A 14,157-nucleotide genomic window follows, 5' to 3' on the forward strand; every position below is an offset into this window, starting at 1 on the left:
TGTTCAGGAAGAGGAAATAATTTTTCTGTCTCGCAGATGTATCTAATTAGGGATGTTGTTTTAAAGAGCAAATAATTATTAGCATGACTGTTATTGTAAAAACAAACCAACCAAAGCAAATTGAAAGCTTTAAGAATGAGCACAGTTATTAATTTGTGTGTGCACACGTGTGTATATATAGAGGATGAGTCCGATAATGCATGTGGTTAGATATCTGCTTGATGCTTGGCAGTTTTGGGGTGAAAACACTTTCATTGTGCTCTTTCAGAATAGCTTAGGAATGGAGTACTGTGTAATGGATGCTGCCAGCAAAGTGATGCTGCCAGCAAAGTGAAAGGCAACAAATTGGATTTGTTAGCTGCCTCAGCTGCCTCTGTTCTGAGCTATCTTTTCCCTGCTTGGTGTTTTGTTTGTTTGTGTATTTTGTTTGTTGTTTGCAGGCTGCTCTCCAGGTGGGTGGCCACGGAGAGCGGTTGCACCAGTGCCGGGAGGTGACGCTTTTGACGTACAAGTCTATCCCCATGCAAGTGGACGGCGAGCCCTGTCGGCTGGCTCCCTCCCTCATCCGCATCTCCCTGAGGAACCAAGCCAACATGGTGCAGAAAAGCAAGAGGAGAACGTCCATGCCTTTGCTGAATGAGTGAGTTGCACATGTGCATGTCCTAACGGCAGGAGGCCTGTGTGGGGCAGCATATTCCGTCATGGATTTTGCATGTACTGGACTCTCAGCGCATTTGAAAAATAAATTTAAAAAAATCACATCTTCTGAAGTCCCTTTTCACTCTATTGTAAATACTTACCTGACTTTCTTTTACTCTTTATCTTCTGAGTTACCCCTGTCTTGCTTTTAGACTGGTGTTCTATCTTTATGTTATGTATTTATTTATTTAGAGAGGTTTCTGCAGGCTTGGCAGTGTGCCCCTTGGCTTCTGATGGTTCTGCATATGTATGCCATTTGCCCTTGAAGTTTTTTTGATTTAGTTTCTCAGCTTTATTGATCTGCTTTTTAAGCTGCATTGAAGACCCTGTAAGAAATTGCCATAATCAAGAACTCATCAGGACATATTTCAGTCTCTGCTGTGAGCCCATGCTGCCTGGCAGAGTCTATGGAGAAAGATTTGAATGTCCTGAAAGAACTGTTTGTACTTTGTAGGAAATCTTTCTCCAGTATAGAAATCCAAATGAGAAATGAGTATTGTAAATATGACTAGAGAAAAGCTGAGATTGGAAACTAGTAGCTTGTGAAGGGAAATACACAGGACTAACATTCCTTTTCATGATTAAACTTTATTACAAGCACTGCAGATACAATTTAATCAGAAGAAACCTAAATAGTCAAATTTTGGCCTATGAAAGTGGCCATCCAATAAAATTACTTAGATTATTTTGTAGAGGGTATTATTGTAATCCTTGTATAGGTCTTTATTGCTGCTAAAACGAGTGTTGCAAGGGACTTTGCTGTTTTTCATCAAATATTCCAACTGTGAAGCAAAACAGTCTGTCCCTTATCCAAAATAAAAACTAATGCCCCAAAGTTATTAAAGATCTACATTTAATTCAAACACTCATGCATCAAGGCTTCAATATGTCTGGGGAAATGGGTGGGGGAATTTTGCTGTTGCAATTGTAATGGTGAGGCAAGTTCTGTGAAGAGATGTAATACCTTCCAAAAGACTAACTCATATAACTGGAAAAAAAAGGACAAGGTCTTAGATACACCTTTTCTCTTCAGCTATCTTAAAAGTATACAGCTGTATACCTAGAGAAAGATCCTGCTTTACTTCAAACTTTGACTCCGGCCCTTAAGAGTTTTTTGTCATCCCCTGGCTGTCAATCTATTAATGTAGTCAAAGCCACCCTGGTTACTTTCAACATGTTCCTGTTCAGTTTAGCACTCTGTCCTCTTACTGAGACTAATGCTTTAAATTGCAGTAGAAACCCATTTCTCTAATGTGCAATTTCTATTTGCCTGGAAAACCTATAAAGTATACTCATCTTTCTTGAGCAGAGAATAGCAGACTCTTGACTATGGGCAGCAGTGCTCAATTTCACCCAACCACAACTCCTCAATCTTCAGTGAATGTAAAGGGCAGCCCTGGGACATCTTTTTTTTGCACTGAAGGACACTAATGCAAACGTAAAAAGAGAATTCATGGTATTTCAAACTGATAATTAGCATGGGTTAGGTTTGGATTTTTAGATCTGAATTTAAACTGTGGTAGAGAAATACAGATCTGTAGTATATACCAGTTATCAAGGGGATACTATTAGTGGTTTAGCTTGATTTAAATGTGCCATGGTACACTAAATTGCTGTCAGAGTCCTTTGATTTGGCTGACATATTTTTTTGCAGATCTTTGTCTTGGGAAAATGCAAATGATCTGTCAGGAACTGTAGTCTCAGCTTCACATATCAGAAACTGTGTGTGTAGATATTTACATCTATTTCTATATATATCTGAGTATGTTCACTCTGAGGTGTTAAAAAGAAGGGAGAGAGGACTTGAATCTTCTTCTACTGTGATAAAAAGTAAATGACTTGTTAAAGGTTAAAATCTAGGAAACATATTAGTATTGTTAGAGGTTCATTCAATATGATGCTGATTGGTAGTATTGCATAAGTGAAGAAATTTGTAATTAACTATGTTTATCTATTTTTCTTAGCTTGATCTCTAGGATATAATTCCTTGTTCTGTTGGAATCTCCCAGAAAGCCTGGTATTGAATTGAACATGATAGATGAAGGGTTGTTTAATGACTATCATTTAAATGTCAGATGTGTGAGATAAGTCATCAGGTCTGGAGCTATCTTTAATTACTAGACAGCTCTTCTTGAGCTCCTTGCCAGAAAAGCAATTAGAAAATTATCTTGGTCACAAAAATGCAGAATTGTTATTATTGTCAGCTTTGACATTATTGCCAGATAAAAAGTAGGAGTGAGTAGAAGAAGACTAAACTTGAAGAAGTCTTACACTGTTTCTGTATTTTTTTGTCCTGATCATCTTTTTTCTGTGTTTTTTTTTCTTTTTCTTTTTTTTTCTCCTTGAAACACTTGTTGGCTAAGTTCTCATTCCTGTTCTCCACTATTGATCACAGTAGCATGTGAAAGAGACAACACAGCTTGGTTTTCTGTGACTGATCCAAGAATCTGGCTGTTGTGAGCTACACCAAAAATTATGGGGAATAAAAAGAGAAACTGTGGTTCAGCTTTTCCAGGAATAATTTTCTGATTAGAAACTCCTGCATAGTATATTCCCCAGTAAGTTTCAGTTAATGAACACTTTCTGAATTGCAAAATGGATTTTGCTCTCACTGACTTTTAGTTTGGCTTGAGGGAGAGCATCCCGCATAATGGAAGAGAAAGAAGAGTCTGTGAAGATAAAACAACTTTTTAGATAAAATATATTTGAGACATTCAAGAAAAAGAAAGGGATCATTTGAATATAAACTCTAAGGTGAATATAAACACTAAAGGTGAATATTAATAAAAGGCAAGTTTCCCTAAGGTATGAGCAAGAGGAATGGAAACAGCATCTTGTCATTGTAGATACAAAATCTCCAGTAAGCGTATTTTTTCCTTAAACAGTAATTGGTTGGTCAACCCTTGGAGAAAATTCAGTCCATCTGGAGCTCAGCTTTGATGTTTGTTTGCATTTCTGGACCTGCTTCCAAAGTCAAGTTGCTTTGAAATTTTTCAGTGCCTGTGGAAGGAATTCTGGGATCCCTTGTCTTGTATGTTCATGTGCTGAGCTTGCCACTGCTCCTCACTTGTAGCTTTAGAAAGCTCCTGTGTGCCACATAGCAGTGATTTTCTCCATTTGCATGTCTTCAGCTGCTCTTAGCTTCCTAATGTGAGCTCAGAGCTCTGCATGGCCCTTCATTCAACTTTTATGTGACACATTCCTTTTGTTTCTGTTTAAATGTTGTGTGTCTTTTTCTTTCTTCTCTTCCACTCCTCCTCTCTCTCTCACCTTTTTTTCTTGTCTGTCCTCACCGTGTGCTGTTTTTCTCCTGGCCACTCATTTCCTGCTGCCTTATAGTATCCATAAAGTGCAGTCTGCTGACCTGAGGAGAGTCTCGGCTCCCCCTGATTCCTTCACTGTGTGAGTATCTGGCTTTTTTTCTATTCTAAAAGTTCCAGTCTTTTGTTTTTATCCTGTGTCGTTCAACTGAGAGATGGGGCAGTAAAACCCAATGGCAGATGGAAAGAGGGAGCTCAGATGACAGCATGACTGATGGGCACAGTTCCACAGTAGCCAAGTAAGGTGAGCATGACATATCTGGTGGTGGTGATCAGGTTCAGCCATGAGCCAGCTCTCCAAACATTCACGACAACAGGCACACCTGAGGTTTAATGCCAGGCATCATTCCTGGAAAGAATTTGCATGAGATCTTTTCAATCCAAAACAGGAGGTTTCCTCTGAACATGAGGAAAAAAAAAAAGCTTTTTATCAAAAGGCTGACAGAGCACTGGCACAGATTGCCAAGAGAGGTTGTGGAATCTTCATCTTTAGTCATAGTCAAACCCTGCCTGGACATGGTACTGGATAGCCTGCTCTAGGTGGTCCTGCTTGGGGTTTGCACCAGCTGACCTCTAGAGGTCTCTTTCAGCTTCAACCATTCTGTGATTCTGCGAAATTTTGGAAAGCTCAAAGTGTTTTACTGTTATTTTGGAAAAAGGAAAGATTTTCATTTCGGTGTGCCTTTTCCATGGGTCCAGTCTGCTGTATTCTGCTGAAGCAGAAAGTAATGAAAGCATAAAGTAATGAAAGCATAAAGTAATGAAACCAACTTGCCTCACCAATTCAGCATCTGAATCAGCCTCTAGAAAAAAGTTGAGGTAACCCTTATTTCTTACACAGAACATTGAGCTGTGTGCCTAAGAGAATGAGTACTATTTCCAAGGTCAGAGATATCCCTTGGAAAATAACCTCAAAGTTTTGATGCAGTTCATTTTAATGTCCCATTTGATATAATCTGTCAGAATAAAGCAGGAAGAGAAAGACTTGCAAACTAATTTGAAAGTCAAAGTTGTTCTCTATCTTAAAATCTGTGAAAATAGATTAAACATGCTGCTGCACTGGGGCTGCCAATTAATGTGTCTGGCAAATTAAAATAAGAACCCATGAGGTAACATAGAAATATGATGTGGATTACGATGGCTTTGAGATTCAAATATTGCTTTGTGGTTTTTTTTGTTGAACAACACAGAAGAAGACAGAGTTCCAGTTAGTACTGAACAGCAGGGCAGATCCTACTGAGACCTGGTGATGGATTATACCCTGTCTTAGATAAATGTCAGGATTTTTGCAGCAGGAAATGCATGGGAATTTGGGACAGCCAATTTATTAGGCTCATGTGGGTTTTTGCAGAGACAGTAGAACTGCAGTATGATCCATTGCAAATGCTTATACAAGGGTGTGTAAGTAAATACAAGCATATTTTTGAGGGTCTTTTAAAAGGAAGGTGAAAATTTGCATTTTTCTGCTGAATGTTCAGAGATGAGAAGATGCATATGTGAGAGTACATTTTTCTTGGGTGGTTCATGCTGAAAATTACCATAGAAAAATAAGTTATTTACTTGTGTAGATCCTACAGCTCTTCTAAAAGTGAAATAAACACTCTGGGTAGGCCGTAATTATTTTTTCAATTACAAAATCTACATAAATGAAAATACAAATATCACTATTGGTAAATACTACTCCTTTATGGAGTTTGTGGTAATGATTGTGGCAGAGTATGTGTATAAAACCTGTGTGAATAACCAAAGGGTAAGAGAAAATAATATTTTTGCTTTTAGAGGTTCAAATGCCAAACAAAATCAACTTTCTCAAGCTGATATAGTTACTGTCTATAAGAGGAGAGTCTCATAAACAGCAGGAGGCAAGGTTTAAGGGAAAAGGTGGTAGAATGTGAACTATTCTCCAAATGCAGAGTTAAGGATGAAAATGCTTAGAGAGATCTTCTTTTTTTCTGAAACATGATTTATAGGGAATCGAGTCTCCTCATGTCTTCATTATTTTTTCCTGTTTAACACGTGGGTTTCTGAAAGTGAAGCTGTCCTGTGTTCCCTGGCAGCCCAGAAAGCCAACCATAAATTGAGCGGCAGCTGAAGCAGCATGGCCAGCAGGTCCAGGGAGGTGATTCTGCCCCTCTATTCTGCTTGTGTGAGACCTCACCTGTAGTGCTGCCTCCAGCTCCAGGGTCCCCACCATGGCAAGGATGTTGACCTGTTGGAGTGAGTTCAGCAGACGGCCCCCAAGGCAATTAGAAGGATTGAGCATCTCTCCTATGAGGAAAGGCTGAAAGAATTGGGATTGTTTGTGTTCAACCCGGAGAACAGAATCTTTGGGGTAACCTAATTGTGGCCTTCCAGTACCTGAGGGGAGCCTACAAGAAATATGGAGAAGGACCATTTACAAGAGCCTGTAATGACAAGTCATTTTAAAATGAAAGTGAGTAGGTTTGGATTAGATATTAGGAAAAAATTCTTTATGGTGAGGTGCTGGAACAGGTTGCCCAGAGAAGCTGTGGGTGTCCCATCCCTGGAGGTATTCAAGGCCAGGTTTGGATGGGGCTTTGAATAACCTGGTCTTGTGAAAGGTATCCCTGCCCATGGCAGGGGAGCTGGAACTAAGTGATCTTTAAGGTCCCTTCCAACCCAAAAAATTCTATAATTCTATTTAGAGGGATTATTACTTATGGAGAACCCACTGTGCTTGGAAGGGTGAAGTGTGAGAGAACCACAGCTAGCATACAGGAGAAGAAAAGTAGGTTCCAGGAGTCTACTGGGAACTTCAGAATGTGTCTGTACTTCAAGTGTCTCTGTGGGTTAGCTCTACAAAGCCAAATGTTTGCTGAAGAAATTGTGAGATAAAAAAGTACCAAAGAATTTACTACATTTGGGTTAACCTGGCTTATATGGGATAACTCTCATGCTTTGATTTTGGCTGTGACATGGCTGATTTTCTCCCTAGTAGCTGTACAGAACTGTTTTTTGGATTTATGGCAAGAATAATATTTTGGCTATTGCTAAGTAGTGTTTATGCTAAGGAAACACTATTTTCAGTGTCTTACACTGCTGCTGAGGAGCTGCACTCAATGCTGGGAGAGAGTGAGGCCAGGTAAGCTGACACAAACTGGCCAAGGGATGTTTCACACCGGAGAAGGTCATGCCCAGTATGTAAATTGGAGAAGTTACCTGGCAGGGGTCTGAGTGCTGTTTGGGGATATGCTGTGTGGTGAGCTTTTGTATAATTTTCTCTCTTATTTGTAATTCTCTCTGCCCCCCACTTATCATTACTATTGTTATTATTATTATTACAATATCTATTATTATTATTATTATACTATTTTGTTCTATCATGAAATTCTTGTCCATCTGTGCAGTTTATGTTTTCTTTCCAATGCTTCTCCTAACCAAGGGGAGAAGTCCTTTGGTCCAGCCCTCTATGACATGGCTGCTCATATATATGACAATCTAGCTAAATTCATTCCTAAATGAGAGAAAAAAATATGTGGTAGAGCTTATAATTTCAAGGGTATTTGTTTGGGTTTTTTTTAAGTAAAGAGCTTAGCAAGAGCTTCACCTTAAAATAATAGATAACTTTTGTGAAGCGTTGAAATTTGTTCATAGAAGAGACTGAATGAGTCTGCTATGTTGTGGCAGTTCTTATATTTCCAGTAGATAGATGCTGTCAGAAACTTATTTTTAATGCATCATTTCCATGCTCTGTCAATGTGATCTTGAAAGTAAGGTGAATTAATTTTTCTCTTTTGGCTACTGCTTTCCTCTTTCCAATTGTTATAAACACCAGAATACTTAATTAATTTTTCATGTTTATTTCTTCTCTAGGAGACAGGTAATTCATTAATCATTCACTGTCACTGCAAACATCCCCTAAAAGACTGATTTTTTTTACTCAAGTATTTTTTCTATGGGGGGGCAGTAGATTTCCTTTTCTGTTTACTGAATCATGTTAAAAGTCCATGTGTAAGATGGTATGGGCTGTATTCTTGAAGATGTGTTAGAAATTTGTCACTGGATTCTGTAGACTTGTTGGACTGTTTATATTTTTTTTTTCCTTTTTCTGTGGAAACATGAAGTGTAAAAAATGATTCACTGGGTTCATAAATAATTGAAATGGGGATTGGGGTATTTATAATTTACAAGTCTGTCTACCCAGCTGAATCAAGCTGGTGGCATGTTTAGTGTAGCTGTTTGCTGTGCAGGAGTGCCAGGCTTGGGCAGGACCCAAACTTGCTCTGCCTGTGCTCTTCCCTGGGTGGCTGGAGGCAGGAGCACATGTCTTAGGAAAACCAGCTGTGCTCCAAGTGAGCCGTCTGGCATCCTCTCACTTGTTGCTGGATGATTAATAGGGGTGAGAGGAGGAAGTCATGGCTTCATCAAAAGCTGAGTGTGTTTTCTAGATGAAAGATCTTGGAGAAGAGTCATATTTAGGTTTGTGTTTAAATGAAATCATTATAAATAATAAACATGAACAAACAGAATGTTTTATTTGACCTCAATCTTTATTTGCATCCTCATGAGGCAAATGACATTTAGGATTTAATTCTGTGGATTGATGTGTTTATGGAATGAATTCTTAATTAGATTCTTTAGGAGGTAATGGACTTCATTAATCTGTACTTTCAAATACTTTTTGTTGACTATGTAATACACCATTAAAAAATTGTTAAGAGGTAAGTAATTTAAGTAATTTAGGTTGAATTAAAGTGCAGCAATCTCCCCAAATTTATTTATAAATTGGTGCTTTATGTGGAAAGCTTTTCTTCCTCTCCTTGCAGTTAAGCAAGCTGTTCTACACAGTATTTAGAGACATCTATTTCTATTCATACTGTGCTAATGTTTCTGTTCAGTGGCATTCATCACCCTGTTATTTGCTTTTACATGGACATGCTTATGTATTTAATCTTTCTGGTTACTGGATATACTGAGTATGTCTGAACAAAGACAAATTTATCTCTTTGTATAATAATATGGATTATGATGCAGTGTCTATGAAGACTGAAGTAGTGTAGATAGTGGAAGTATTTCGCTCAGCTCCATTAGAGTTCTGTGAATGAATTAGTTAATTAGTTTGACTGATGAGGACAATATACCCTGGTGTCAATTACTAGTCTGATAGCACAAGAAATGAATATTCAAATAGTGAGTTTTAGAATCAAATTTATTTTGAATAGGTAACAAAATTTAGTGACACAATGTGTCAGCCAATCACTATTATAAGAGAACAAAGGGTGTTTGCAAAGAACTGATGAACAAAACCATCAAGCTTCAGTTACTGCATAAATGTCTCTTTTGTGTTGGTGTCAATACACACACGTATTTAGGAATTTGAATATAATGTGAATATATGTTTACCTGTTTTATGAATATGCTGCTTATGACTGGACCTGGCTAAGTGTACCAATCTCTACCCTGTAGAAAAGAACACCTAGCATTGTTATTTCTGGTAATAGTTTATTTTCTGTAGAAAGCTACTGTTTCCAAGGTTACATTTTTTTTTTTTTTAGTAAGATAACTAAATTTTTCAGATGGACAAGAGGCCAAGTTCTGTTTCTCTCCAGTTGTATGTTTTAGCACACAACCTGTTTATGTGATGGTTTTAGCCTGTCTTCATAAAAATAGTGTGAGAGGAGGGCAGAACAGAATACCAAACTCTGGCACTTGCCAGTTGATTGCCCTCCTACACTGGACCTGCTCCATTTTCTCCTCAGAAAACACATCACACTTTAGATGGTGTGCTTGTTGCTCCTTCAGAAGCAAAGTTAGAGGTATACGGTGTGCCTATATATCAAAAATTATATGTTTTGCAAAATCATGGGAAGTGTCCTCCTAAACAATTTCTAATTAAAAGAGAATTTTGCAGCATGTGTGTGTGGTTCTTGGAAGAAAAAATATATTCTAGACATGCTCTTCATTTTAGAATTTTTCTTCCTCCAGCTTCAAGCAAAGAAAAAGACCTTGTTCACTTCTTTTTAGGTGAAAGGACTAATTTGATTCAGAAGGTGATACTGCACATGCAGTAGGTTGCCTTCGGCTTCAAGCTAAGAAGTAATGTTTGTTTTTCTTCCTTACATGGCATTAGGTAGTGAGTCAGCATATCTACAGAAGTCAGTGTTGTCTTTCTCTCCCCTTGGTGTCCAAACAGCGTCCTGTGTGGGATGGTGTTTGGACACTAACAGGTAGGTTGGAAGGGAGGAAATTACCAAAGGTTTGCGGATGTTGGCATGAGGTCATCCTGTTTTCCTCTCCTGCTTTCATGAGATACCCAGATTATTCATTGTGATAATGAGTTTGAAACGATGCCCATTGTGATAGAATATAAGCCTACCACTGATTAATTGATTACATTAGTGGAGAAAATTCGCATTACAACCTCTGTTTAGAAGTGAGGTAACACAGGTAACATTTGTGAGATATGCCTTGTCCTTCACTAGCAGTGCAAATGCTATAAGTCAGGTAGTTTAAAACTGAGAAAAAGAAAGAAGCAAAGCTGTATATTTATGAGAGTATTATGACTTTGAAAAGGCAGCGTGTATTAGATAATATTACTGTAGGCAGAGTCCTGGTACTAACAAGATTAAAACAGAAAATATAGACAGTATTTTGGTAAAAGCACAGAAAGAGTAATCTACTTTTAACTGATCTGGGGCTGAGTTCCTACAGGACAGACATTTGCTACATGCATTATGATACACAGATGGTCTCTCTTTCTTTAAAAGTGGAAGATGCAAGTGTGGCTAAATTAATTTGTATACAATCTAGCTAAACTTAAAAAAAACCAAACAAATAAAAGTTATATTAAGGTAGAAACTAGTGTGAAGTGAAAAAGAAAGCTTTTTTGACAAATTTCTATCCATATTTATCTGGATATTTCATATTAAGTATATGAACACTCAATTTCTAGATACTGACCTACTGAGCCTTTCAAAATTATCAGTAGTTGGGGTATCTAAATCAGAATAAATTCTGTAAAAGTGAGGTTGCCATACTGCTTCCTGCTTTTAAAAGTCCTCCTGGGTTTTGAGTATTAGACTCACAACTTTTGAAATCTGGTTCTTAGCCACATTTTTGTTGACTGTTTCTCAGACCTGAGATGCTGGATTGGGATCTTTCAGTAGTGTTGTGTAGATGCTCTCATGGGCAGAGGTTGTTCTGAGATACTTCCCAAGAAGCATCTTTCTGTGTCTTGAAATTCAAGTTGGCAGATGTGTGTACTGGCTGTGGTAGGGCTCTAAGAATCTACACAAAGTCAAACTGGAGAAGGGCGGGGTAGCTTCATGGGCGTATAAAAATTCAGGAAAAACCTTTGCAGTTTCAGGTCACACAAACAGCAAAGAGGATTCTGATCTTGCTTATTATTTAAGGTGTAATATCTATGCTGTTGTGCAGTAGATAGTCATAATTTTAAATGCAGGAATAGGCCTGTGGGGATGTGGATCACTTTTGAAGACGCTTGTGCATTTTCTTCTTTCAGAGAAGATTGAAATCCCTTCATATCCTGTTTTCCTTTACTTTTCTAGGGAGCACTTTGTCTAAGAAGCTTTCTTGTTTTCTTGCAGTCCTCATTCCATCCCAGATCGCCTGCGGATCAGAGTGAACAGGATTAATTTACAAGAATATGAGGGGCTACATTACGACAAAGAAAAACTCCGGGAAGCTTGTAAGTTGGAAGAAGCCAGATTGTAGCTGCTTTTGACAGAACATTCTGTACAAATCTTACTTTGACCAAGACAACCCCTACCCCAAAAATAACAACAATATACAGAGTCAAAATTTTGGATGAGTAATATAGAGAGTATGCTCATCTATATGTGCATATGTACAAATGTTCTCTCTCTATAAATAGCCTCTGTAGAGATCATGTATACAGATTGCACCTGCCTTCTTATTTACCTATTTTTCTGCCCTGTGATTATATTTACTGTAAAATAAGTAATGTTCTGCACACAGGGTATTTTTAATTCCTATCTTTCTGCTGTTTCTGCTGGGTTTCTAGTATATGAAACTGTACCAGATTTTATGATTAGCATCAGATTTCAAGCTGAGTGGAACACTATAATATATTTGATATTGAGAATGTGTACTGACCTGGAACATGGTTCTTGCACAGGTACATTTATCTTGGGGAACAAATCTGGGTTCCCCACACCCTTATTCTTTACCAGCCTTCAGTTTTCCATTTCAGAGAATAATCACTGTTTTGTTTCCTCATGTAATGGTTTAATTGCTGTGTTTAGGGGTAAGTCAAAAGCAGACAGTGGTTGCTTTGGCAACATTGATGATGACTATCTGAACTTAAAAACGGAATTCCTTTCCTTGGTGACACACAGAGTCATTAATCAGTGAGGGACAGGGCTGCTTGTGATAACAGTTTAATAGTCTTGTTACGCATCTGGCTCATTATTCATATTAAATTACAAGCATAAGTGTTTGTTGTGCAACAGAGCTTCAGTTCCCTCTGCAATACAGAGTGCTCTGGTAATTACAGGATGACAATCCTTTTAATTGGTTTGGTTATCTTATTGTTGGAAGATAGTTAAACTGTTTCCATTTCACTCTTCCAGTCTCCCCTCTCCTCAATCTACCATCTCTCCTTACACCAAAAGAATTGAAATAGCTTAAATTTTAATATAGGTCTTGACAGCCTTAACTGAAGTTACTGGATTTTGGTCATATTATATATATAAAGCAAACCAAGCCTTCTTCACTGGACTGAGAAGAATTTTAACAGGATCAGGATTATTCCTCACTGGAGCAGAACTTGCTTCAAGTTCAAACTGAGAGTTTTACATTGAGTAGATTTCAGGCCACACTGAACACACAGCTCCCCAACACTGTCAGAAACAACTTTGTTCATTTGAGGGTTTCCCATCTGAGGAGAGCTATTCTTATCCATCCTTAGTATGGATGCAAATTTTCTGTGTCTGTAGTTAGCATGTTTTTTGTCCTTAGAAGCCATTACATGTTCTGACACAAAACATACAACTTCTTACACTGTTGTCACTGCAGTGGTAATTGTGTATTTACGTTATTTGTCACCTGCCAAAATTCATAATGATAAGATTATAAAAAAAATGCCAGCAACTGATCTAGCATCCTGGTTTTAGATTTCATATGGATTTGATCACTTAGTAGGAGTGTGTTTAAGAGGTTATAATTCAAAAACCAGATATTTGTTCATCAAGAGTTAAAATTATTGCTTTTGGACATTGGTGGTTCATTTGTAATAAAACCCTTTTGAATCTTTGAAGTTAATGCATGTCCACCATGATAATATAACATAGCTGGACTGGACTATTCTCTCTAGATATTTTCCATGAGTTGTTTTTTCCTACCAGTCCTCTTTTAAGTGTTCCAGTAATGCTTGTACATTACTGTTGTTACTTACTGTATAAATATGAAAGAGGAAATATCCTCATTTTCCTAGAAAAGACCAGAAAAGATACTTCACCTTAGCCTTTGTAGTAGTAATGTCCTGTGAGAGGGCATGTAATTTTTACTATACATTGGTGGTCATAAGTCTACTGCTCTGCTTACATAACTTTAAATGCCTCTTTTACTGGGGAGTTGTTACTAAAGAGGTGCTGATTTCTTTCAGCAAGAGTGTAGCTCCTGTGTGTATGGATGTCTCACTAGATGCTTACAGTATACCAAGTTTATGTACTTGTTCAGGCTTTGGCAGAATACCTACAACTGAATCCAGAATGCTATACTTAATATCCATTCTCCATCCACGTGGATTAAAACCAGTTTGACCTCCCTAAATAATTTGAGAACAAAGCAGAATCTCACAACAATCTGAACAGGAAAAGGAAGCCAGTTAATAAGGAGTTACCCCTGAAGGAAAAATAACAAAGAACTAATTCAGGATTTTGCCTGTTACATGTCTCCATAATACAGTTTTGAAAGCTCTGACCTCACTGTAATAATCTGGATAATTTTAACTCACAATGAATACATTAATGCTTGCTTGCTTGTAATACTGATTTGAATCTATCAACTATTTCACCTAAGATTGTCTTCCTGATATAGAGGAGCTCATGATACAAAATGTTCCATGAAGATTAATCTTCACTCTGCTGGAGGTAGACACTTCATTTTGAAAGCCTCCAGAACAATTAAGGAATGT

At 37.8% G+C, this 14,157-nt stretch overlaps 1 protein-coding gene across 8 annotated transcripts in view; it reads left to right on the top strand.

The window, feature by feature from the left end:
- The window catches only part of DGKI (diacylglycerol kinase iota), a 201,466-nt gene that overhangs the window by 122,661 nt on the left and 64,648 nt on the right, over nucleotides 1–14,157 (top strand). For 6 of the 8 annotated variants that reach the window (XM_064420908.1, XM_064420900.1, XM_064420904.1 and 3 more), the window contains 3 exons: nucleotides 441–640; nucleotides 4,039–4,101; nucleotides 11,588–11,688. In XM_064420908.1, the coding sequence (XP_064276978.1) occupies nucleotides 441–640; nucleotides 4,039–4,101; nucleotides 11,588–11,688 (364 nt within the window). The remainder of the gene's footprint in view (nucleotides 1–440; nucleotides 641–4,038; nucleotides 4,102–11,587; nucleotides 11,689–14,157) is intronic. The other 2 variants (XM_064420902.1, XM_064420907.1) reach the window with 1 other exon arrangement.

This window comes from Passer domesticus, chromosome 5, assembly GCF_036417665.1.
Source record: "Passer domesticus isolate bPasDom1 chromosome 5, bPasDom1.hap1, whole genome shotgun sequence".
In the NCBI taxonomy this organism is placed as follows: Eukaryota; Metazoa; Chordata; class Aves; order Passeriformes; family Passeridae; genus Passer; species Passer domesticus.